Here is a 25,387-nt window from a genome sequence, read left to right on the forward strand (position 1 = left end):
TCAATTCCTTCCCCCACTCCTCAATCCAGATGAAGTCCCTTCTGGAAGGTTTCCTGAAACTGTGCCACTGTCCTAGTTTGCTGTCGCCTTGCTGTAAACAGCCAGCTATCCATCCCAATATCTGTTTCCCTTCTTTCTCACGTTCAGTGAGGCACCTGACCTCCCAGAATAAAGACACCACATTCCCTAGTCTTCCTTGCAGTTACATGTAGCCAGGAGATGAAGCTCCAGCCAATGAAATCTAAGCAGAACTACAGTGCACCCTCAAAAAAGGGAGCTCTTCTTCTGCTCATGTTCACAGCAGCGTTATTATTCGCAATAGCCAAAAGGTGGAAGCAACCCAAGTGTCCGTCGATGAACGGACAGATACAGAAAATGTGGTCTGTCCACACAAGGGAATATATTCCACCTCAAAAAGGAAGGAAACACTTATATTTGCTACACATGGCATGGATGAACCTTGACGACATGATGCTAAGTGAAATAAGCCAGACGCAAAAGACCAAACACTGTATAATTCCACTTACATGAGTTCCCTAGAGGAGTCAAACCCACAGAGACAGAAAGTGGAATGGTGGTTACCAGGAGCTACAGGGAGAGGGAATGGGAGTTTAGTGTTCAATGGGAACAGTTTCAGCTTGAGAAGATAAGAAACTTCCCTGGATGCTTGCTGGTGATGGCTGCACAACAATGTGAATGTGCTTAATGCCACTGAGCTGTGCAGTTACAAATGGTTAAGATTTTACATCATGTGTATTTCACCACGATCAAAAAACAATTTAAGCCAGATGCAGTGGCTCATGCCTGTAATCCCAGCACTTTGGGAGGCCGAGGTGGGTGGATGACTTGAGGTCAGGAGTTCAAGACCAGCCTGGCCAATGTGGTGAAACCCCATCTCTAGTAAAAATACAAAAGTTAGACAAGCGTGGTGGCATATGCCTATAATCCCAGCTACTCAGGAGGCTGAGGTGGGAGAATTGCTTGAACCCGGGAGGTGGAGTTGCAGTGAGCCGAGATCGTACCACTGCACTACAGCCTGGGCGACAGAGACTCTGTCTCAAAATAATAATAATAATAATAATAATAATTTAAAACAAGGGGGCTCTCCTGCCCCTTTCTGGAGTTCGTCCTGGACCGTGAGGTGGCAAATGAGAGCTGGCAGGACAAGACCACCATGCCTGTGCCCCGTTCCTGATGACCATGGAGCTGCTCACTCCTCGAACTCAGCCCTGCCTTCCTCCAGCCGGCAGCATATGATAGAAAAACCAGTGTTCCAGGAAATTTTCCATTACTTGTAGCCAAACTGACACCCTATCCCCAGTGGCCCCATGAGCTCGAGCACACAACCTGATCTCCTGCTGCAAATCCCTCCCACGGCTTTACAGACACTCTGCTTGAAGCCCAAAGCTCTCAACATTTACTGTCCTTTATGTTCCAGCCTAAGGACTCCTGGTGGCCTATCTTTACTGCTGCCAGACCACTAGACCACACACCCCATTTCCCAACGTCCTCGCCTGTGTGTTAGCTCACACTGTTCTCTGTACCACTACTGCCTGGTGGGGTTTTACCCCATCCCAATCCCACCTCCCAGGTGCGAGAAACACCCTCAATAACCAGTCCCCACAACTGCCAGAAGGGACCCTCAAACTCTCCATGGGGTCCACCTCACTCAGAGTCAAACCGCAGTCATTCTGATGATGGCCAGGAACCCTGGCATCTCTCTGGGCTCAGCTCCACCTGCCCCTGTCACTCGATGTACTCCAGCCACACAGTCTAGACATGCCAAGCAGACTCTGACCTCAGGGCCTTCGCACATGCTGCACTCTGCCTGAAAGCATTTTCACAGACGTCCCCCATCCCGGGCATTGCACAAATGTCCCCTTCTCAGTGAGGCTGTCACTGGCCACTGTCAGCTGATACTGCAGTCCCTCCCCAGCTCTGACACTGCTTATCCCGCCTCTCTTCAGGTTTTCCTCCTTAGCACAATCGCCTGCGACCACTCCAGGTGCGAACATATTCATTGTGATCTTCCTCTGTCTTCCTGGCCAGAAAGAAATCCCCTGGAGGGCGGGAACTGCCATCTGTGTTACTCATTGCTACATCCCTGATGCCTAAAACAGGGCCCAGGGCACACACTGGTGCTCTAAAAATAATCTGTGAATTAATTGGTCAATATAATAACTGACGATGTTTTCTGCACAGATGAAGAGTCCTTCCACCCCAGGCGTGAGGGTCACTCCCAGGAGGAGCCCCGAGGACAGCCTAACTTCTTGGGCCGCAAGGACCTTCAGGCCCAGGCCAGCCTCCCGCCCTGCCCCGCCCCACCCCACTGAGAAGGCCACAGGTCAGGCTTGCCTTATATAGGGAGACGCCGCAGGTGTCGTTGTCCTCAGCCCCACAAGTCTCACCCTCCTTGGCTCCCAGGACGCCGGCCATGCAGCTCTTCTCCTTCAAGTAGGAGACACAGCAGTGCCTCTGGGCTGTCCTGCAACAGAGGGGGCAATTCAGCCCCCAATCGCCCACCCCATCCTCCCAGAGTAGAAAATGAGTGAGGTTCAGAGGAGGGAAGCCCTGCCCAAGGTCCACAGCAAGGGAGCCAGTACAGGTGGCAGAGCCGGCACAACCTCCACTGGGTTGCACAGGTTTCATTTCTTGGCTTAACCAAGAAGATGCAGGCCTGGGTCCCACTGGACTCGGAGTTGTATGTCCCTGACTTTGGAGAGAGAGGGGTTGGCATCAGAGTCTCCACCCCCACAACGGTCAGGGAGGACAGAGAGACCCAATCCCAGAAAAGGATGGCAGGTCAGCCTGGAGGAGCACAGGTTCCGGGTCCCTGGTCACTGCCTGCCAGTCACTATTGGGCTGCCTGGGGCAGAGGTGGCTGATGAGTCAGCTGCAGAGGCCAGAGCCAGAACAGGGCGGTCGGGATTATGGGCGACAGGGCTCAGCACCCCCTGAGGTGGGGCACATCCACAAGAGGGATGCAAGCATGTACTAGGACCACTTAGCGTCAAACTCCAGGGTTCCCAATGCTGCATGCTCTAAATAGCCCCATATTGGTGGAATGGCAGAAGGGAAAGACAAGGTTAGAACATAAATTATTCCAGGAAGCAGAGTGGTCTGGACATTGGGAAACATGGGGTCTAATCCTGGCCATGCTGCCAGTGAGCTGTGTGGCTTTGAGTGCATCACACTGCCTCTCTGAACTTCATCTTTCTTATTTGGAAAAATGAGCAGGTTAGACAGGGTCCCCGGAAAAAAAGAAAGCATGAGCAGCTGACCAAGAGCTCTCCTGGGCCTGGAAAACGGAAGGCGTGGGGATAAAGGATTGCTTTGCTGCAATATCAGAGTCAGAAGAAACAACAAGCACAGCAGCAAGGGAGCACAGCGAGAGGCCAGCCTCCTGAAGACCCAAGGGTAGCAGAGCGGAGAAAGGAAGAGGACAGAGGAGAGAAAGCCTGAGGGGGATAAGTGCGGCAGCAACTGCAGCATGCGGTGAGGGGAGCACCTGACTATTCCTAGGGGATAGCAGTCCCTTAAAACTTGTTTCAAATTGTACATTCCTTGGATCTTGCTCACTAGGCCAGCTACCAATTTATGTGGCTGGTTTGTTCCCAGGACCAGTCTTGGACTTTCCACGCCTGGAGAAAGCCTGGCCAGATGGCGCATGGCAGCCACACCCAGTCGCCCTCATGCCCCAGAGGCAGGTGAAGGTGCACTCTCTCTGGGCTGCCCTGGGCCTGGGGTCCTAGGCAAGCAGGATTCTGGAGAAGGCAAATTGGCTGCTCTGCCTGCTCCAGGGAGCCCACCCTACCTGCAGACGTTGCCCTCAGTGCCGCTGTCAGGTATCTCCAGGCACTCATCATTGTCGATGGCCCACTGCTGTCCGGCTGCGCAGCAGGTCTCAATCAGGTCCTTGGTGGAGCCTGTGGATAGCAACATGAGGCAGAGTCACCATACAGAGGTCACCAAGTCCAGCAGATGTGCAGGGGCCTGTCCAGGTCTTTACTGAGCAGGCAAACTCACCCACCCCTGCTGCTCTGCATGTTGGTCGCTAACAGCCCACAACACAACTTTGGAGAACTGTCTGGGAGGTGGAGTCCTCCCTACGGGGGCTGGGAAGAGCCCAGCCCATAACAGGCTAACATGGGGCTAGAGCTCAGCCCCCAGTCTCAAAGCAGTTAGCTCTGTGGCGGCCACTCACACTCTAGAGCTCCCAAGGAGTCAGACCGCACGCGGGCCACAGCTTTGTCTGCCTCTCATCCCTCACTCCTCAGAGAGTTTCTCCTGAGAGGTCTCCCCAAATGAACCAACATGTGCACAAGACCCCCCCAACCCAGGCTCTGCTTCTAAGGAACCCAACCTAAGATGCTACGACAGGACAAGAGATAAGAAAACAGCAGCAGTGGCAGCAAGAGAAGTTTAAGCTCATCCAGGAAATTCACGGAAGGTTCATGTTGAATACACACTTGACCCCTGAACAACACAGCAGCTTCTTCCGCCTCTGCCACCCCTGAGACAGCAAGACCAGCCCCTCCTTCCCCTGAGCCTACTCAGCATGAAGACAGCAAGGATGAAGACCTTTATGATGGTCCACTTCCACTGCATGAATAGTAAACATATTTTCTCTTATGATTTTCTTAATAACATTTTCTTTTCTCAAGCTTACTTTACTACAAGAATACAGAATATAGGCCAGGCACGGTGGCTCTTGCCTGTAATCCCAGGACTTTGGGAGGCTGAGGCGGGCGGATCACAAGGTCAAGAGTTCAAGACCAGCCTGGTCAACATGGTGAAATCCCGTCTCTACTAAAAATACAAAAATTAGCCAGGCACGGTGGCAGGCACCTGTAATCCCAGCTACTCAGGAGGCTGAGGCAGAAGAATTGTTTGAACCCGGGAGGTGGAGGTTGTGGTGAGCTGAGATCACGCCATTGCACTCCAGCCTAGGCAATAAGAGTAAAACTCCATCTCAAAAAAAAAAAAATACAGTATATAATATATATAACATACAAAATATGGGTTAATTGACTATTTGTGCTATCAGTAAGGCTTCCTGTCAACAGTCAGCTATTAGTTAAGTTTTTAAGGAGTCAAAAGTTACACATGGATTCTTGACTGTTAATGGGGTCAGCACCCCTCACTCCTGAGTTGTTCAAGGTTCAACTGTATTTGTGGCTGGGGAGGTTGGAAGGAGTCAAGGGAGGGGAGAATGTCTTAAAACTCAAAGGCACAGGCTATAGGTTACAAAAATTAATGAATTTGATTACCTCAAAATTCAAATATGTATAACAAAGAATTCCATGTACACATATAATAGACTGCTGACATACCAGGAGACGTTTCTGGAATGTCCAAAACTGACAAGGAATTGCCATCTACAAAACATAATAAACTCCTGAAAATTAACAAGAAAATAAGAACTCCAAAGTAAAACATTCCTTAGGCCAGATGCGGTGGTTCACACCTGCAATCCCAGCATTTTGGGAGGCTAAGATGGGTTCATCATTTGAGCTCAGGAGTTTGAGATCAGCCTAGACAACACGGCAAAACTCCAACTCCACAAAAAATACAAAAGTTAGCCCAGCTACTCGGGAAGCTGGGGTGGGAGGATTGCTTGAGCCCAGGGATGGGGAGGGGGGTTGGAGGTTGCATTGAGCTGAGACAGAGCCGCTGCACTCCAGCCTGGGCGACAGAGTGAGACTCTGTCTCAAAAAATAATAATAAAATATCCATTAAACTGGAAATATGAGAAAGAGTAAGAAATGCCACGAGAGGTGGGGACCCCCTTTTCTCCCTTCGTGCTGTATTCCTCCACACTGCTGCATGTCTGTGTGTCTGGGGTGGGAGTGGAGACCGTGGCCAGCTAGAGAGACGTGGCATCGCTTATGCAGTTAAGTACAGGCATCATCGAGGACCCAGATGCTCTGCTCCTGGTGCCTCGGAGGGAAGGGAAGTCCCCACCACAGCCCATAACACAACCAGTATAAGGATGCCCATGTCAAGTGTTATTTGTGGAAGGGGGTTGGGGACAGCCTGGGTGTCCATTACTGGGGGGAAGATGAGGAAAATCTGGGGCCATGCTACATGGAGGAGCTGTCAGAAACAACAGACTGGATACACACACAGCAGCATGAGCTGGACGCACGGACACGCAGCAGTGTGGAGGAACACAGCACTAAGGGAGAAAAGGAAGAAACCAAATCAGTTCTACTATACAAATTTAAACTATCACACATAAAATAACAATGCATACTTTGCGAGAACACATGATAGCAAAAAACACACTGATGAGATGAAACTGTCAGCTATGGGGATGGAGGTGGTGGATGGGAACGGAGAAAGATGATGAAAGGAAATAAAATATTATTATATAAATAAAACATGAGAGAGCCTTGCAAAGAGGATAATAAGAGCCATGCCAAGAAATGAGAAGTATAATTAACCCAAGCGCTTGCCCCTGAGGTCTGAAAGTGATATTCCTAAGTCAAGTTCACACAGAACGCCTAGACATTCGTGCTGGGGGCAACAAGTAACAGGTGAGCGCCTCTGAGCCTGGTGGGCCTGAGTCCACACCTCAGCATTGCCACTGACAGCTGCTTCTCCTCCCTAAAGACTCAGTGTCCTTCTCTGTACGAGGATTGAGTGGCTGTGCAGGTGCTAAGGCCCACAAAGCCCTCTAAATGTCCTGAGCAGTTCACATAAGGGCACAGGGCTGAGCGACAGATGCCGTGAAGGACGGCACCTGCACACTCCAGCAGGAGCAATAGCTCACTGAGGGTCATCGGCTGCGTCACCTTAGCAGGCACGGTAAGTTACCAAGCTTTCCTTAGTTTTCATTCTTTTTCCGTAAAACAGGGAAAACAGCTTCCATCACAACCTGTTACTGTTCTGCTCTGAGGCACGGAGAGGAATGAGAACTGGTGTCTACCAGAAGCACATAGCAAACATCATACTCAATGGGGGAACATTAGACACATCCCCCACTGAATTATTAAATATTACAAAAATAATGCCCATGGGCCATGCTACTATATAGCATTGTCCTGGAGATACTAGCAAATGCAGTAAAACAAGAAAAAAGGAGGCTGGGCATGGTGGCTCACACCTGTAATCCCAGCACTTGGAGAGGCCGAGGCAAGCAGATCACGAGGTCAGGAGTTCAAGACCAGCCTAGCCAACATGATGAAACCCCGTCTCTGCTAAAAATATAAAAAAATTAACCAGGCTTGGTGTCGTGCACCTGTAATCCCAGCTACTCGGGAGGCTGGGGCAAGAAATTTGCTTGAACCCAGGAGGCAGGGGTTGCAGTGAGCCAAGATCGCACCACTGCACCCCAGCCTGGGCGACAGAGCAAGATTCGTCTTAGAAAAAGAAAGAAAGAAAGAAAAAAGGGCCAAAGAAATAATAGAAAGAAGAAGCAATAGTCATTATTGGCAGATGTTATGGTTTCATTGTCCTAGACAATCCAAGAGAACCAAAACTCACAACCTATTAGAATTAATATGATTAACAATAATGATTATAATACAACAGCCAAAAACAAAAACAACACACTCAAATTAGTGGCTTTCCTATACCCCCGTAACAATTAAATAGAAAAGTTAATAGGAAAAAATTCCCATTCAAAAGAGAAACAAACCTAGAAATAAATCGACAGTAAACACGCTTGATCCACATGAAGAAGAAAATTTGATTGTCTAATGGGTACAAGGTACACTTTATTCAAAATACGTATCATGTGTCTAATATGTACCTTAAAGATGTCAATTCTCCTCTACTTACTCTACAACTTCAATGCGATTCCAACCAAAGCAAAGTGTAAATGTCACAGAATTTGTCATGTTAATTCTAAAATTCATCCAAAAAAAGAAATGTTTAAGAATACCCGAGAACATTTCTGAAAAATAAGAACAGAGAAGGCAGACTTTCTCTAACAGTATCAGAATACACTTCAAAGTTCTAATAATCAAAACAAGAAGACAAGGAGCTCAATGGAAGAGAAAAGAGTTCAGAAACAGACCCATGTACATATGGGAATTGAATATATGATAAAGGTGGCATTCAAACTTAGCAGGGAAAGAATTTAATATATGATGCTGGGATCCACATCACGCCATACGCAAAAGTAAGTTCCAAATCTATAAAGGCAGTATTAGAATAAAATTTCCAAAGATGATTTTAGAAAAAAGAGAATCTTCTTCAGAAATAAAATCCATAGCCTATAATCCCAGAACTCTGGGAGGCTGAAGCAGGAGGATCACTTGAGGCCAGTAGCGTGAGACCAGCCTGAGCAACATAGTGTGATTGTCTCTTAAAAAGAAAAAATTTAACCAGGCATGGTGGTACATGACTGCATTTCCAGCTACTCAGGAGCCTGAGAGGAAAGGATTGCTTAAGCCCAGGAGATGGAGGCCTCAGTGAGCCATGCTTGTGCCACTGCACTCCAACCTGGGTGACGAGAGTATGACCTTGTCTCAAACAAACAAATAAATAACCCTCTCACAGCAGTCAGCACTGTGAGAGCCTCTTGTAGATGAGTTTACTTTCTCAGTCCTCTGTTTCCTTCTCGGCAATGTCAGCTCCCAGACAGTAGGTAGCTCTCTTATCTATCTTCTTCACAGCCGATCTCAGCCCCTGGCAAATGGTGGGTGTTCAATGAGTATTTGCTGAATGAATCTAGGAGACCCTTGGCAACTGAGAGGCGCCGTGTCAGAGGCTGGCATCAGTGCTCACTGTCTGAGTGGCACATGGCTCAGACATGTCTGTCCCAGGACTCAGGAGCAGTGGGTGCCAGGCAGAGCCCTGCCTCCACCTCCCAGGATGCCACAGTCCTGACTTGAGTCTCTGCGGCCACTGAGAGTGACACCACCATTCAATGCCTCATCCCCTCTTGTTACACTCCGGGCATGTGGGAGACTCTCCTTATTTGAATACTTCTGGTGACAGGAGGTGACTCTGCCCAGGCGGCTTATCCTCTCTTCTGCACAGCTGAGACTCACAATATTTTTCTACAGGACCAAATCCTTCCTCCCTAAACTTCTTCCAAGATTGCCTTACAGAGATTACGGTCCCTGGCTCTTAGCCAGATGACATCAGTGGGATGCCCAATGAAGATAACAGTAACAGCTGAAATATAGCAGCGCTAGCAACCAGCCAGGCAGGGTCACAGCACACGAACCTCACAGTTACTAAGAGTGAGAACTGTTAGCATTCCTATTTCACAGATGAGTTGGGGAGTTAGAAATCTCAAGCAGAGTGACTACACATAACAAAAATGCACGGTAGTCAGGTGGACACCCCCAACACCCTGACTTGATCACTATGAATTACATACATGTCACAGAATTTCACATGCACCTGCCCCATAAATGTGTACAAATGGCCAGGCACGGTGGCTCACACCTGCAATTCCAGCACTTTGGGAGGCCAGGTGGGCGGATCATCTGAGGTCAGGAGTTTGAGACCAACCTGGCCAACATGACGAAAACCCATCTCTACTAAAAGTACAAAAATTAGCCGGGCATGGTGGTGGGCACCTGTAATCCCAGCTACTCAGGAGGCTGAGGCAGGAGAATCGCTTGAGCCCGGAAGGCAGAGGTTGCAGTGAGCTGAGATCCGGCCACTGCACTCCAGCCTGGGTGACAGAGCAAGACTCCGTCTCAAAAAAAAAAAAAGTGTACAAATGTAAAAGTCACAAGCCTCAATTTCCCCTCTTCCCCTCCTTTCTCCAGGCCTGAGCTTCTCCATGTCTGTCACACAGGTGACCTGATGCAGGCGATCCTGAAGGTCCTCTCTGAGACTCTAACCGTCACCAGCCTGAGAGGGGCTCTGCTTTCGTGGGTGTTGAATGGCGCTCTCTGCCGGCTCCTCCTTGATCAGGTGCCAGGGTTCAGCCTGCGCTTAGTAGGCTTCCCCTCATTCTCTCCTGGCCACCTTCCTTCTGAAACAAAGCTCAGGAACTATGACCCTTATGCTGGGAGGGTCAACCACTTGCAGCAGGAGGGGAAATTGTGTAGGTACCATGAGTGGCATTGCCAGGTGCCATCCAAAATGTGGGAGGCAGAGCCAGGCAAAGCCCAGCAAGGTGAGTGAGTACCCCTCATCTTATGTCCAGAGGCCCCAGCCCTCCACCCTGATTCTCCAAGGCTCCGCCCAGCAGCCACCTCCTCTCTTCTAGGACCACCTCTCACAGGTCCCCTAGCCTCTGCCTGGCACTCGCTCTCTCTCTCTCTCTTTCGCTCTCTCTTTCTGTCGTGTTTTTTAAGTTCCTGAGCACCAGACTTTTGGAGTCTCAGCCCTGGGGCTTCTTCTATTCTCCAACACACCCTGGCCTGGCTGATCTCATCTCCAAGCTTCCAATGCCACCTTCCTCTTGCCCCCACCCCCCACGTCACATGCACATGCCCACAGCTGGCCAAGAAACCACCCCAGATGTCTCCCTGGCATTTCCCCAGCTGGAATTTGCTCAGCTCCGGATTCCCCCAAGCCGCCCCCTCCCTGGGTCTTCCTGTGTCAACAAAGGCCCTACCATCCTCAGGACCCTCCCAGGCCAATCCCCCATCCCCCGCCTCCCTCCAATCCATCACTCACAGGGCCATCTCCAAAGGCATCCCAGTCCGCCGGCCACACCCTCCTCCACCACCCTCTCCTGCACTCCTTGCTTCCACACTGTCGCCCTCCAGCTCATCACCCACACGGCTATAGAATGACTGTCCACAAATACAAATCAGATTGGATCGTTCCTGCGCCTATGGCCCCCCATGGTTCCCACTTTCCTTACAAAGTCCTACACAGTGGGGCCCTGCCCGCCTCCCCTAGTGACCTCCTTTCTCTGACTCACTCTCCAACTCGCTGTCTCTCCTCAGGACCTCCTCGGGCTCAGTCCTGCCCTAGGACCTTGGCATTTGCCATGCTGCCTGCCTGGAATCTTCCACCTCTCCCTGTGCCATCTGTTGCCCCCACTCTCTATAGGGCAGGTTCCTTCTCTTTCTGGGGGTCTCTCCTCCTCAGAGAGGGTCTCCCTAACTTCCATATCTAAACTAACTCCTACTCAACCCTCATCATGTCATCTTACCTAGCCTTCCTCACAATGCTCTGGCCTTCCACATCCCAGAGTCATCTTGGGGAGCCCTGGGGCTCCACAGATCCCATGGAAAAGCCACTGCCCCACAGGATAAAGTGCCTCTCTCTAGAGTGAGACTCAGGGCCTTCACAGTACAGCCCAGACTCAGTTCCCAGGAACACACATCTTCTCTTGTTCTATGCCTTTGCACACGCTGTTCCATGCTGGGATGCCCTTCTTCTACCTTGGCCAACTGGCGAGTATCCAACTACCCATCCCTAATGAGCCAGTCCAAATGTGACTCCCTGCCTGTGTGTCCGTCCAGCAGGCTCTGTCTAGCACCCAGGAAAAGCAGCTCCCTCCTCTCACTTCACTCATATCCTTCCACCACAATGTCCCTGTCGGGTGGCAAGCTGTCCCAACCACCAGACTAGGAGGGTCTGATGGGCCAACAATCATCCTAATCATTTCAGGGTCTCCAGTGCCCAGCACACAGCACAGACCAGGTCCCTGGTAAAATCTGGGGCTGGGTGAAATATTTCAGGCTCTTGGTGTATATCATCTCATGTAAAGCTCACATCACAATGGGAGGTCGGTGTGATGATCCCCCTGTCCCAGAAGTGTAAAAAGAGGTTCTAAGAGTTTAACAGAGGCAGCCGAGGGGCACAGCCTTAGGGAAATTACAAGCAAGAATGCAAACCCTTACTAGCCACCCCCACTTACACCACCTCTATGTAGCAGATGCTACCAGGCTCACAAGACGAGCACAGGCATGTCCTTCCACTGCTGGAAGCACAGGTGTGTGGCTGGGCCACCACTCACTGGCTGGGGCACTTGGGCAAGTCACTCAGCTTCTGAGCCTCCATGTCCTTGCCTGCAAAATGGGCAAGTAACCCTCCCCACCCACATTTCACAAGTGGGAATGTAAGATTCAGTGCGTGGCAAATAGCTGGTACTCAGTAAACACAACCTCCCTGTCTCCTGGCACATACAAGATGCTTGGTTGTTATGCCCAGACCGTGTGTTCCCCGAAGAAGTCCACCAGAGTCCAGAGTCAAAGCCAAGTGGCAAGGATCTTTAATGCAAGTTTGAACTTGGTCCCTCCGTTCTACAACATACAAGAGGGCCCGGAACAATGAGCACGCTCGCTTTTATAGCTCGAGGTAAACAGGACTTGTCAGGTTACAGAGGAACAAGGCATTTCTCTAGGCTACAGCATTACAATTGGTTTACATGTTAATGTTAAGTTATGCTTTTAGCAGCCTTCTGATTGGCTCCTGCGCTTTCACAAACGGTTGTACTCAAGGCTGTGATGTGTTTGTGTCGGGCCCAGGAAGTGGAGGCATTGCTCAAGGCTGTGATGTGTTTGTGTTCTTTCATGGTGACTACTTTCCAAATTAATTAACAAACAGGCAAACAAATCCATGGAAGGATTAGCAACCATCCCTTCAGCAGCAGAAGCTGGTGCAGCCTTCAGCCACGCCTACCCTGCCTCTTCTTTCCTCTGGCTTTTCGAGAATTCCCCATTTCTGTCCACTTTGCTGCTTTGCAGGAGCTCAGGCCAAGGGGAAACAAGACCTTCCCCACCTGCTGGTTCTCAGCAGCACTGTGGAAAGAGAGACGCAGGTGCTCTCCCACTCTGACAGCCCAGCCTCGACCCAGAGGTTCTCTCTGGCCTCCTGGGATTGGCAGTGACATGGCCCGGCAACCTCCCAGCTTCAGAACACACTGCCACGGTTAACTTCACAGCATCAGGGCTCCGGGTCTGGTAGCAGGGTGAGCATGACCCTTGCCCAGCAGGAACCCCGCTGTTCCCACACCGAGCGGCACAGAGCAGGTCCACTCTGGAAAACCACTCATTGTCCCCTGGTAAAGCAGAAGGCACCACACCCATGACACTGAGTATTCTGATGGTCTCCAGGTGGTTTCCAAGTGCCCACAAATGAGAGGAAGGGTCCACAGCCTGCAGTGTGACCACATGATGCCAGCCACCTCACTGCCACCATGTGCCACGACCCACCAGGACCACACCAGCACTGCACTGGGGAAAGAGGCAGCCACAGGGGAGTACTGCACACAGCCTTTCATGAGAGGCTCAGAAACAGAGAAGAGTGAGGCAAGAATGTTCAGGGGTAAATTATAAAGAAAAGGAGGGAACTCCTGCTGACTGCCGTCAGCACGGTGGTAACTATGGAGTGGGGTGTCAGGGACGATCCTATGGTTTCTGTCTTGCTGCCCATGTGGACACTTCCTGAACTGCTCTTCTCCTCCCAAACAAAAACAGTACTGAAAAAGGTAGAATGATCAGAAAACTCTAAGACTAAAGACTAAAAGACTCTTTTAAAAATAGATCCAGGCCAGATGCAGTGGCTCACGCCTATAATACCAGCATTTGGGGAGGCCAAAGAGGGAGGGTTGCTTGAGGCCAGGAGTTCAAGACTAGCCTGGGCAACACAGCCAAACTCCATCCCTATAAAAAATTTAAAAATTAGCCAGGCATGATGGTGTGTGCCTATAGTCCCAGCTACTTGGGAGGCTAAGGGAGGAGGATCACTTGAGCCTGAGAGGTCAAGGCTGCAGTGAGCCATGATCATGCTACTGCACTTCAGCCTGGGCAACAGAGCAAGACCTTATCTAATACATACATATATACACATATATATACGTATATGTGTGTGTATATATATGTGTGTATATGTGTGTGTGTATATATATATAAACAATAATAAATTTTAAAAATAAAATCAAGGTAAGTGAAACAAGCCAGATACACAAGGATAAAGACTATGATTCCACTTGTATGGGGTCCTTAGAGTAGTCAACTCACAGAGATAGAAAATGGAATGGTGGGTGCCAAGGGCTGGGAGTGGGGGTATAGGGAGTTAGGGTTTAATGGAGACAGAGTTTCAGTTTGAGAAGATGAAAAATTTCTGGAGTTGGATGGTGGTAATGGCTGCACAATGAGGTGGATGTAATTCATGCCTTGGAAGCCCACAACTAAAAATAGAAAATGTCATGTTATGTGATAAAATAATAATAATAATAATAATAATAATAATAATGCATTGCAGTGTAAAAAAGTCGTGGGCCGGGTGCGGTGGCTCACGCCTGTAATCCCAGCACTTTGGGAGGCCGAGGCAGGCAGATCACGAGGTTAGGAGATCGAGACCATCCTGGCTAACACGATGAAACCCCATCTCTACTAAAAATACAAAAAAGTAGCTGGGCGTGGTGGTGGGCACCTGTAGTCCCAGCTACTCGGGAGGCTGAGGCAAGAGAATGGTGTGAACCTGGGAGGCGGAGTTCGCAGTGAGCCGAGATCACGCTACTGCACTCCAGCCTGGGTGACAGAGCAAGACCTGGTCTCAAAAAAAAAAAAAAAGTTGTGACCCCACAATGCTTGTAGGGATCTAATCTGCTGATAGATTAGATGCCCCCATGAACACAAACAGGAAACATCACAGATTCTGAGGCACCTGCATTTGTGACAGCAAAGATCCAGAAACAACCTAAATCCCACCTGCAGGGCAGTGATTAAATAACTGATGCTGACCAGCCTATGCAACACAGTGAGCCTCCATCTCCACACAAACATTTAAAAAATTAGCCAAGCATGGTAGCATGCACCTGTGGTCCCCACTACTTGGGAAGCTGATGCAGGAGAATGCCTTGAGCCCAGGAGGTCTAGGCCGCAGGAAGCGGTGATCACGCCACTGCACTCCAGCCTGGGGACAGAGCAAGACCTTATCTCCAAACAAAGCAAACCTGATGCTATATCCATCTAATCGTATGCAGCTGTTAAAAAGCGTTAGCTCTGCATGCACTTACATGAAAAGAATTTCCACATGTACTATGAATAATTTTTTAAGGGTCAATCCTGAATAGTATCTTTAATAAGCTACCATTTGTCTTTCTAAAAAGATGCATGGATATGCATGGATTATTTCTTGAAGGAGACCCAAGAAACTGGTAACTGCGGCTATCTTGGGGAGGGACTCAGCCCTGGGGAGGGAGGAAGGAAACTGATTGTTTACCCTTTTTGTATTTTGTATTTGTTTCTTATCTTATGCAGGTATTACCCATTTTCTGAGGATTCTAAGTTCCTTTGATCATAGGACAATGGGTTCCTGGAACAATCCAACGCAGAGGTCATGACCCCTCTAGACAGTCCCAGTCCCTTGACATTAAAGCCTTAAAGAATTCTGGCTTTGAAAATGCTGCAGAGAAGTTTCCACACCTGGCAGGAGGCTGGTGATAGGGCCATCTCCGCCAGGCCCCTGTTTGGACAGGATGTTTGTAGGACCTGAGCAAACAGCGCAGAGAAGGCTGCAGCCCTGATGTTCCCGCCAGCCTTGGTGTCCTCCTGGGCGTGTGGAGGGACAGGGTGGGGGGGATTACCTGAAAGTCTGGGGGCGCCTTGAATTTTTTTTTATGAGGACTGTAAAATGGACAGACAGAAAGGGTTTCTGAACCTGGGTCTGCCTTCCTCCCTGGGATCACAGAAACCAGCAGGCGATGGCTAAGAAACAGCAGGAGCGGCTAGGTGGCGGGGTCTGCCTGAGCTCACCCAACTCAGCCCGAGGGATGCCTTCCTCAGCAGGCAGAGCAGCCCCAGCCAGCCCCCTCAGCACCAGCTTCTGTGTCCCCACTGCTCTCTGCGGCCCTCACATCACCTTCTCCTCTGGGTGTTTACCATCTGGACACCCCAGCCTAGCCCAGAGGAGGCACCTGGCCAGTCCTGCCAACCGACCGGATCTCAGGCTTGGCAGAATTGCCTGCTGGACCCCAGCCTGCACCCATGGTATCCTCCCTCTGGTTCTAGAAGGAATGTCCCAGTCCCAGCCCCCATCCTGCAGACCAGGAGACAGCTGTGGAAAGAGGAGGCACAGCTTGCCCCAGACCACACACCCAGCTGGGGCAGCCACAGGATCTCACCCCAGCTGCACGGCTCCAGAGTGCAGGCTCCTGAGCCAAGCATCAAAGAAAGGAAAGAAGGGGAGGGAAGTTCAAGTACCCATCCACATCAATTCTTCCAAGGGAGGCAGGGCCCTCCCTACCACCCCTCTGGCCCCTTCCCCAAGCCCACTCTCACAGCAGGCTCTCAGCTATGCACCATCCTGCACACGGTCTGGAGCCAGGGGCCCGGGCTCTGGGGTCCCTCTGTGTCCCCAGCAGAGTGCCACCTGAAAGCCAGCCTGACCATTCAGCTCTGCCAGCTCGAGATGCCTGGCAAGAGCTGTTTCCTGGGCCCAGGTCAGGGGCTAGGGCTCCCCCTCCCTCCAGAGTCCGCAGAACCAGGATCACTTTAGTAACAGCCACCACCCAGCTGGGAAAACCAAAGACCCAGGGAGGCAGAGTGACGTGCCCAAGGTCACACACAGGGTTTAAATGATAGGCTTATTTTGTGAGGTGATCCTCACTCCCCAGGAAAGGAGTCAAAGCTGCCCAAGCTGCAGGTCCCCTGAGCCCAGGAATGGTGTGGGTCTGAGCACAGAGAGAAGCCCATCACAGTGAGGGACCTCCACCCACCCAGAGAGAAGCCCATCACAGCAGGGGACCTCCGCCCACCCAGAGAGAAGCCCATCACAGCAGGGAACCTCTGCTCCACCCAGAGAGAAGCCCATCACATCAGGGAACCTCTGCCCTGCCCAGCACCACTCCCAGCCCATCAAGCCTGGGCAAGCAGCTCTCTGAGCGACGGAACTCTGCCCATGTTTCTACACGCAGCCCCCAAACATCAAGGAGGGTGGGTTTAACCACACTCTTGGTATCCTACCCACCCACTGGGGTCTATGAGCTTTCCAAAAGTCTCCAGAAAAAATGCTTGACTCCTGGGCCTGGGAAGAAAATATAATGGCTCCAAAATCTAAAGAGAAAACCACAGAAAAAAACTGAGAAAATGTTCACTTAAAAGTCCATAAATTTCACAAGATATCAGCTTGTCGACTGTAGCACAGCTCAGCTCAACTCTGAAGTGGAGGTAAAATGAGTGTTATAAAAGCTTGCAGTGTCGGGGGCAGAGGAGGAGGAGGTACGGTGCTTTAAGACAGGCTGCTTCCGGGGCTGAGAGAAGAATTCATACTTGCTGATGGTTACAGCCGCCCATGCTGGGAACTTTTGAATATATCACCCACTTAATTCTCCCCACAACCCTGCAGGCTAGGGGCAATTATCTTCCACTTTTTTTTTTTTTTTTTTTGAGACACTTTTTCTGCTGCCCAGGCTGGAGTCCAGTGGTACGATCTCAGTGGTGCGATCTCGGCTCACTGAAACCTCTGCCTCTCAGGTTCAAGCAATTCTCCTGCCTCAGCCTCCCGAGTAGCTGGGACTACAGAGGTGCACCACCACACCCGGCTAATTTTCATATATTTAGCAGAGACAGGGTTTCACCACGTTGGCAAAGCTGGCCTTGAACTCCTGACCTCGTGATCCACCCACCTCAGCCTCCTAAAGTCCTGGGATTATAGGTGTGAGCCACAGCATCTGGCCAATTATCTTCCTCTTAAAGGTGAAGAAAGTGACTATACCGAGATTGGAATGCAGCTCTGCCTGTCCCCAAAGCCCAGGCTGTTGTCTACCAGAGACAAAGTTGAAAACATTTACTTATGTTTATATCACAATGTGAGTGTGCAAATTAACTGTAACCCATGCCTGGGTAGTTAACATGTGCAGGACTCCAGTGAGGATCCAACCCTCCAGAGGTGGCTGCTAAATTCAGTGTGAATATTGCCATCCTATCTGTGACGACTGCAGAAATCGCCGCAATGCTTTGCAGTTCCTCCCATTGAGAAGCGGCATCTATTTCCCCACCTGTTGAATCTGAGCTGACCTCGTGACTATGTTGCCCTGGACAATAGGATATAGCACAGGTGAAATCCAAAGGGGCCTTGTGGCTTCTGCTCTCTCTCCTGGACTCTGTAGTCTGGACTGGCCTGATGGAGGATAAGAGCGCATAGACAACCATCCCAGCAGAGGCCATCCCAGACCAGCCATTCCCCAGCTGAGCCCCCAGCTGACCACAAACACAGGAGCAAGCTTAGCTAACATCAGCCACACCTGGCCCACATCAGCAGAGCCCAGCCCAAATTCCCAACTCACAAAATGAGCTAACTAAACTGTAGCCAAAGCAAATTAATATGAGCCACAAATACTGTTTGGATGAACGGAGGCAAGATGGCACACTTCCGGGTTCTTCATCCCCCCAACTTTTCCCGCGCGCGCGAAAATCCAGCTGGCGACCCGGGAAGGTGCAGACCAACTAGGCATGCGCCAGGTGATGTCAATCTGAAGAGACCAAGATTTACCTGGTCGCACCTGTGGAACGCCCCCTGACACGCCCGTGCCCCGCCTATTGCCCTCCCACTCCTAGAAAAGCCGCTCCGGAGGCACGCCACGCGCGGCCTTCCTCAGTCCTCCACTCCTGTCGGGATGTCAGGACTGTGGGAACTCCGTCCGAGAGCTGTACGGGTGACTCTGGGGGCCCCTTTTGTCGGGGGGCCAACAGACCTCTCCCTACCCACCTTCTTCCCTTGAAGCTAGGTGACCAAAATAAACTTGCAGTTTTGCTCCTACCCTTGCCTAGTCGCTGGTTCTTTTGTACCCGCTCTGGTGGTCTTAGAAAAACAAAACAAATACTTAGAAAATGAAGTGTTAAAATCAATACAATTTGCAATAGTCTTGAAAACATCAATTAGTTAAGAATACATCTAATTAAAGATATGCAAGAACTCTACACTAAAAATGACAAAACACTCCCAAAAGAAAATAAAAACAACCTAAACAAATAGGGGGATATATCACGTTCATGGGCTGGAAACTTAATATTGAGATGCCAATTCTCTCAAATTTGAGCTACAGATTCAATACAATACCAATTGAGATGCTAGCAGCCTTTTAAAAGGGCTAATTCCAAATTTCAATGGAAATGCAAAGTACCCAGAATAGCTGAAACAATCTTGAAAAAGAAGAAAAATGCTGGAAAACTCTCACTAGCAGATATTAAAAATTACTACAAGGCTACAATAATCAAGACAGAGCGGTAATGGTGCAAAGATAGATAATGGAACAGAAAAGAGAGGCCAGAAAACATTGGCCGGGTGGGGTGGCTCACGCCTGTAATCCCAGCACGTTGGGAGGCTGAGGCGGGTGGATCACCTGAGGTCAGGAGTTCGAGAGCAGCCTGGCCAACATGGTGAAACCCCATGTGAGATGTCTAGGGGCTATTTGTTAATACAAAATGTATTAACATAAATATACAGATCAATAGATGATACTTCATTCCAATTTGGAATTTGTGTCCCTCGGATGACAACATTTGCAATGAATTCATCAGGAAGTTTTATTAAGAGAGTAGAAAGGCAAGTCCTAGAATGAGATCACATATGTGGAATCCAACAAGAGACTCATAACCAGAACACATTTTTAAAACGCCTATGAATCAATAAGACAAAGAAACTTAATTTTAAAATAGGCAAATAACAACAAAATAGCCAAGAGTAATATGAAAATGTAGACAACATCATAACTTGTAAGAGAAGGCAAATAAAGGCCACAGTGAGCTATTACTACACACCCTCCAGACTGGCCAAAATTACAAAGAATGGCAACCACCAGAGCTGGCAAAAATGTGGAGCAAATGGAACTCTCATGCATGGTAGGGATGTAAACTGGCAATGTACTTTGGAAAACCATTTGGCAGTATCTGCTAACATTAAACATAACCTTTGATGCAGCAACTCCAGTCCTTGGTATGTATCCAACAGATATGGATGCCTAAGTCTTCCAAAGACACAGACGAGAATGCTCACAACAACTGTGTGCAGCATGGAACCCAAATGTCCATCCACACTAAAACTGATTTTTAAAACTATGATTTATTCCTGCAATGGAATCATAAACAGTAATTTTCTAAAAATGAACTACTGCTATATGCACGAACATGCATGAGTCTCAAATACTTTATCTTGAGCTACAGAAGCCAAACACAAGCAAGATCACGCTGTACATTCCCATCATTCAAAATATATTCAAGAATAGAAAACAAAACAGGGCTGGGCATGGTGGCTCACATCTGTAATCCCAGCACTTTGGGAGACTGAGGCAGGTGGATCATTTGAGGTCAGGAGCTCAAGACCAGCCTGGCCAACATGATGAAACCCCATCTCTAGTAAAAATACAAAAATTAGCCAGGCGTCATGGTGGGTGTTTGGACGAACGGAGGCAAGATGGTGCACTTCCGGGTTCTTCTTCACCAACTTTTCCCGCGCGCACGAAAATGCAGCCTTCCTCAGTCCTCCACTCCTGTCGGGATGTCAGGACTGCGGGAACTCCGTCCGAGAGCCCCACCGGGGGACTCTGTCCGCCTTCTTTGCCGGAGGCCTACAGACCTCTTCCCCACACCTTAGGTGACCAAAATAAACTTGCAGTTTTGCTCCTACACTTGCCTACTCGCTGGTTCTTTTGTGCCCGCTCTGGTGGTCTTAGAAAAACAAATCAGTGGGCACCTGTAATCCCAACTACTTGGGAGGCTGAGGCATGAGAATCACTTGAACCTGGGAGGCGGAGGTTGCAATGAGCCAAGATGGCACCTCTGCACTCCAGCCTGGGCAACAGAGCAAGACTCTGTCTCAACAAATTAATCAATTAAAGACTAGTCAAGAGTTAGGCCAGGCACGGTGGCTCCTGCCTATAATCCCAGCACTTTAGGAGGGTGAGGCAGGAGGATTGCTTGAGGCCAGGAGTTTGAGACCCACCTGGGAAACATAGGTAGACCCCATCTCTATAAAAAAATCAAAAATAATAGGCAAGAATAATAGATGGTGATAAAAGTCAAAATAATGGTTTCAGGCAGCAATGGGGTGTAAGAACTCAGAAAGGGCACCAGGAAAACTCTGGGGTGCTTGAAATGCTTTCTATCTTGACTGTGGAATGCCTGGGTTTACACATAAGTAGAAACTTGCTGGGCTATTCTATTAAGGCTTGTTGCTTTACTGTCTATACATTTTACTCTAATAAAAAGCTCTGAGTACTGTTATATTAATTTGGATTAAAAGACACTCAACAGCATGTATATTATGCTTCAATAGAAACTTTAGGAAAAAAGAAAACTCAGGACACATAACCAAAAATAAACCAAATTATCTAATCATCCTTGATTAGACATTACTTTTACAAAACGAGCTATACGATACCCTTTGGGAAGAAGAAGAGAGAGATTAATATAGTCTGAATATTAGAAGGCATTAGGGCATTGGTAATTGTGTTAAGTGTAGGGTCATAGTATGTGATAACATTAGAGAATATCGTTATTTTTTAGAGTTGCAAGATACAGTGTCAAGATTGAAATATCCGTGTGTGTGTGTGTGTGTCCCAAATGAGAGAGAGCACTGGATAATGATGAGGCTGAGCCCCTTCTTCACTGAGCCCCCTTCCCCCTCAAACAGCCCCACTGAAAGTCTGTCCCAGCTGCTTGGTGTGGGCTGGGGTTCCAGGTGGAACCCTGAGATGTTAGTGAGCTGTGGCTGGGAGAGTCACAGTTACCAAAGGGGGCTTGATGGTGGGCTTCAACAACATGGCGGGGAGGGGCTGTGAGACCCCATAGTATCTGACTTCCAGCTGCTCCTTAGAAAGCTCTGGAAAGTGGTATGTTCTCAGTCAGATGACCCATGGACAAGCCTCACCCTTCCACAACCTTCCAGGGAGCCAGTGATGTGTGCGACTGTCATCGGCATTTTCATGGGTTATTTTTGTTGAGATGTCTAGGGGCCAACTCTATGCGAAAGAGAGAAAAGTATCTTGCACAATTCTGGGCTGCCCTGATTCAGGAGAAGCACAGAAATTCTTGACAAGTTTAACTCTGTTTAAAAAGAAATGTGTGGAACTTGCAAGACACTAAAAGTGTGCACCGTCCCTTCTCAGAAAGAACTGTGAATTACATTATTTTTTAAGGAACTGCTATTACCTAAGAGGCTGTATTTCTGCTCAAACTGAAGTTTGATGTAATTCTGATTCTTAGAATAATGTTTTGTGTTACTTATAGATGAATCTTATAAATGACTTAATTCTGTTTATTGTTTTTTCTTTCTTGCTTAATTTCCAGCCCATCATACGTACAGTTTAGTAAGATATATTTTACTACATAGCAATTTTGGTGTTCCCAGGCCAGTATTTACTGTGAGAAATGTAAACATACCTTTTTAGAAACATTAATAAATAGTGATTGATAAAAAATAAAAGTAAAAATATCACATAATATAAACTGGATCTTTTTTTCTCTTAGAAGTAAACAGGAAGTGGGGCACCAGAGCTGTCCAGCGTGGTTTTCTGCAAAGCCTTAGGTGATCCGCGCTGGCCCGGGAGGCGTTGACTCAGAAGTCCTGCCTGGAGAAGAGGCAGCAGGTACCCCGGGAGCAGCCACCAGCTGTGCTCTGCCAGAGCAAAGCCAAGGTGGTCTGGGACCTGGAGCTCAGGGTTCCCAATGAGAAGCCACGGGGCCAGGCTGGGGCCCTTCCAGAACCGAATGCCCCGTGCCTCCACCTGGCAGATTTCCATTACCCTTCACCCCACACAATTATGCATTACTTAACGAAGGGGACACATTCTGAGAAAGGACACTTTATGTCCTTACCCACACCTAAGTGGCATAGACTACTACACACCTAGGCTGCATGATGTAGCCTTGCTCCTAGGCGACACACCTGTCCAGAACTTGACTGTACTGAGTACTACTATAGGCAACTGGAACACAATGGTAACTATTTGTGAATCTAAACAAAGCTAGACATAGAAAAGGCACAGTAAGAATACGGTATAAAAGATAAAAAGTGGTTCCCCTGTATAGGGTCTGCAGACCCAGAAAATCTGAGACAGGTCTCAGTTAATTCAGAAAGTATTTTAAGTTTTTTTTTCAAGGTTGAGGATACGTGCCCAAGACACAGCCTCAGCAAGTCCTGACCACTTGTGCCCAGGGTAGTTGGAGTGCAGCTTGGTTTTGTACATTTTAGGGAGGCATGAGACATCAATCAAGTACATTTAAGAAACACATTAGTTTGGTCCAGAAAGGCAGGACAACTCAAAGCAAGATTGGGGGGCGCCTCCAGGCCATAGGTAAATTTAAACATTTTCTGGTTGATGATTGGTTGAGTTTGTCTAAAGACCTGGGATCAACAGAAAGGAATGTTTGGGATAGGATAAGAGGTTGTGCATGGTGTAGTTTTATCATGCAGATGAAGCTTTTAGCTAGGCTGTAAAATGTTTCTTATCAGACTTAAAATCTGTGTTGATGTTAACGTGAGAGGTATAATGAGGCCTGTCCGACCCCCACTTCCCTTCATGGCCTGAACCAGTCTTTCAAGTTAAATTTTAAGAGCCCCTGCTGAGGAGGAAGTCCAGTTAGATGGTTGGTGGCGGGGGAGGGAGGGGCTTTAGAATTTTAATTTTGGTTTACAGGGCCCTTACCACCCATGGAGCTTGCAGGACTGGACGCTGCCCTGGGTGACTCAATGAGTGAGTGGTGAGTGCATTTGAAGACCTGGGGCACTACTGTGCACTACTGCAGATTTTAGAAACATTGGACACTTCAGCTACACTAAATTTAGTTTAAAATATTTTTCTTACTTCAATAAATTCATCTTAGCTTACTATAATGTTTTTACTTTATAAACTTTAATTTTTTACCCTTTTGTAATAGCGCTTACCTTAAAACATAAATGCCCTCATTGTACAGCTATAGAAAAATATTTCTTTGTATCTTACTCTATATGTGTTTTATTTTATTTTATTTTATTTTTTTTGAGACAGAGTCTCGCTGTGTCACCCAGGCTGGAGTGCAGTGGCCTGATCTGGGCTCACTACAAACTCCACCTCTCAGGTTCAAGCGATTCTCCTACTTCAGCCTCCCGAGTAGCTGGGATTACAGTCCTGCGCCACTGTGACCGGCTAATTTTTGTATTTTTAGTAGAGACAGGGTTTCACCATGTTGGACAGGCTGGTCTCAAACTCCTGACCTCAGGTGATCCGCCCTCCTCAGCCTCCCAAAGTGCTGGGATTACATGCATGAAACACCGCACCCAGCCTATTTTATTTTTTTACTTTTAAAACTTTTTTCTTAAAACTAAGACATAGGCCGGGTGCGGTGGCTCACTCCTGTAATCCCAGCACTTTGGGAGGCTGAGGCAGACGGATTGCCTGAGCTCAGGAGTTTGCAACCAGCCTGGNCCATGTTGGACAGGCTGGTCTCAAACTCCTGACCTCAGGTGATCCGCCCTCCTCAGCCTCCCAAAGTGCTGGGATTACATGCATGAAACACCGCACCCAGCCTATTTTTATTTTTTTACTTTTAAAACTTTTTTCTTAAAAACTAAGACATAGGCCGGGTGCGGTGGCTCACTCCTGTAATCCCAGCACTTTGGGAGGCTGAGGCAGACGGATTGCCTGAGCTCAGGAGTTTGCAACCAGCCTGGGCAACACGGTGAACCCCATCTCTACTAAAATACAAAAAAAAAAAAAAAAAGTAGTTGGGCGTGGCGGCATGCACCTGTAGTCCCAGCTACTCAGGAGGCTGAGACAGGAGAATTTTCTTGAACCCCAGGGGCGGAGGTTGCAGTGAGCCAAGATCACACCACTGCACTCCAGCCTGGGTGACAGAGCGAGACTCCGTCTCAAAAAAAAAAAAAAAAAAAAAAAAAAAAAAAAAAAAAAAAACGAAGACATAGGCCAGGCGTGGTGGCTCATGCCTGTAATCCCAACCCTTTGAGAGGCCAAGGCAGGCGGATCACGAGGTCAGGAGTTCGAGACCAGCCTGACCAACATGGTATAACCCCGTCTCTACTAAAAATACAAAAATTAGCCTGGCGTGGTGGTGGGCACCTATAATCCCAGCTACTCAGGAGGCTGAGGCAGAAGAATTGCTTGAACCCGGGAGATGGAGGTTACAGTGAGCCGAGATCACACCACTGTACTCCAGCCTAGGCAACAAGAGCGAGAATCCATCTCAAAAAAAGAAAAAAGAAACTAAGACATAAACACACACACTAGCCTAGGCCTACACAGGGTCTGGATCATCAATATCACTGCCTTCCACCTCCACATCTTATCTCACTGGGAAGTCTTAAGGGGCAGTAACATGCATGGAGCTCTCATCTCCTATGATAGCAATGCCTTCTCCTGGATACCTCCCAAAGGACCTGCCAGAGGCTGTTTTATAGTTAACTATTTTTTAAATAAGTAGAAAGCCAAATAACACACCAGTGCACAGTAGTGCCCTAGGCCTATCAAAATAACAACAAAAATACAGTAAATACATAAACTGGTAACACAGACATT

General features: G+C 48.5%; 1 protein-coding gene across 2 annotated transcripts in view; it reads right to left on the bottom strand.

The window, feature by feature from the left end:
* The window catches only part of FBLN2 (fibulin 2), a 97,669-nt gene that overhangs the window by 29,380 nt on the left and 42,902 nt on the right, over window positions 1–25,387 (bottom strand). For both annotated transcript variants that reach the window (XM_017896272.1, XM_017896273.1), the window contains exons 3-4: window positions 3,815–3,926; window positions 2,356–2,485 (exon numbers count right to left, since the gene is read on the bottom strand). In XM_017896272.1, coding sequence (XP_017751761.1) covers window positions 2,356–2,485; window positions 3,815–3,926 — 242 coding nt within the window. The remainder of the gene's footprint in view (window positions 1–2,355; window positions 2,486–3,814; window positions 3,927–25,387) is intronic.

This window comes from Rhinopithecus bieti, unplaced genomic scaffold, assembly GCF_001698545.2.
Source record: "Rhinopithecus bieti isolate Rb0 unplaced genomic scaffold, ASM169854v2 scaffold_26131, whole genome shotgun sequence".
Classification (NCBI taxonomy): Eukaryota; Metazoa; Chordata; class Mammalia; order Primates; family Cercopithecidae; genus Rhinopithecus; species Rhinopithecus bieti.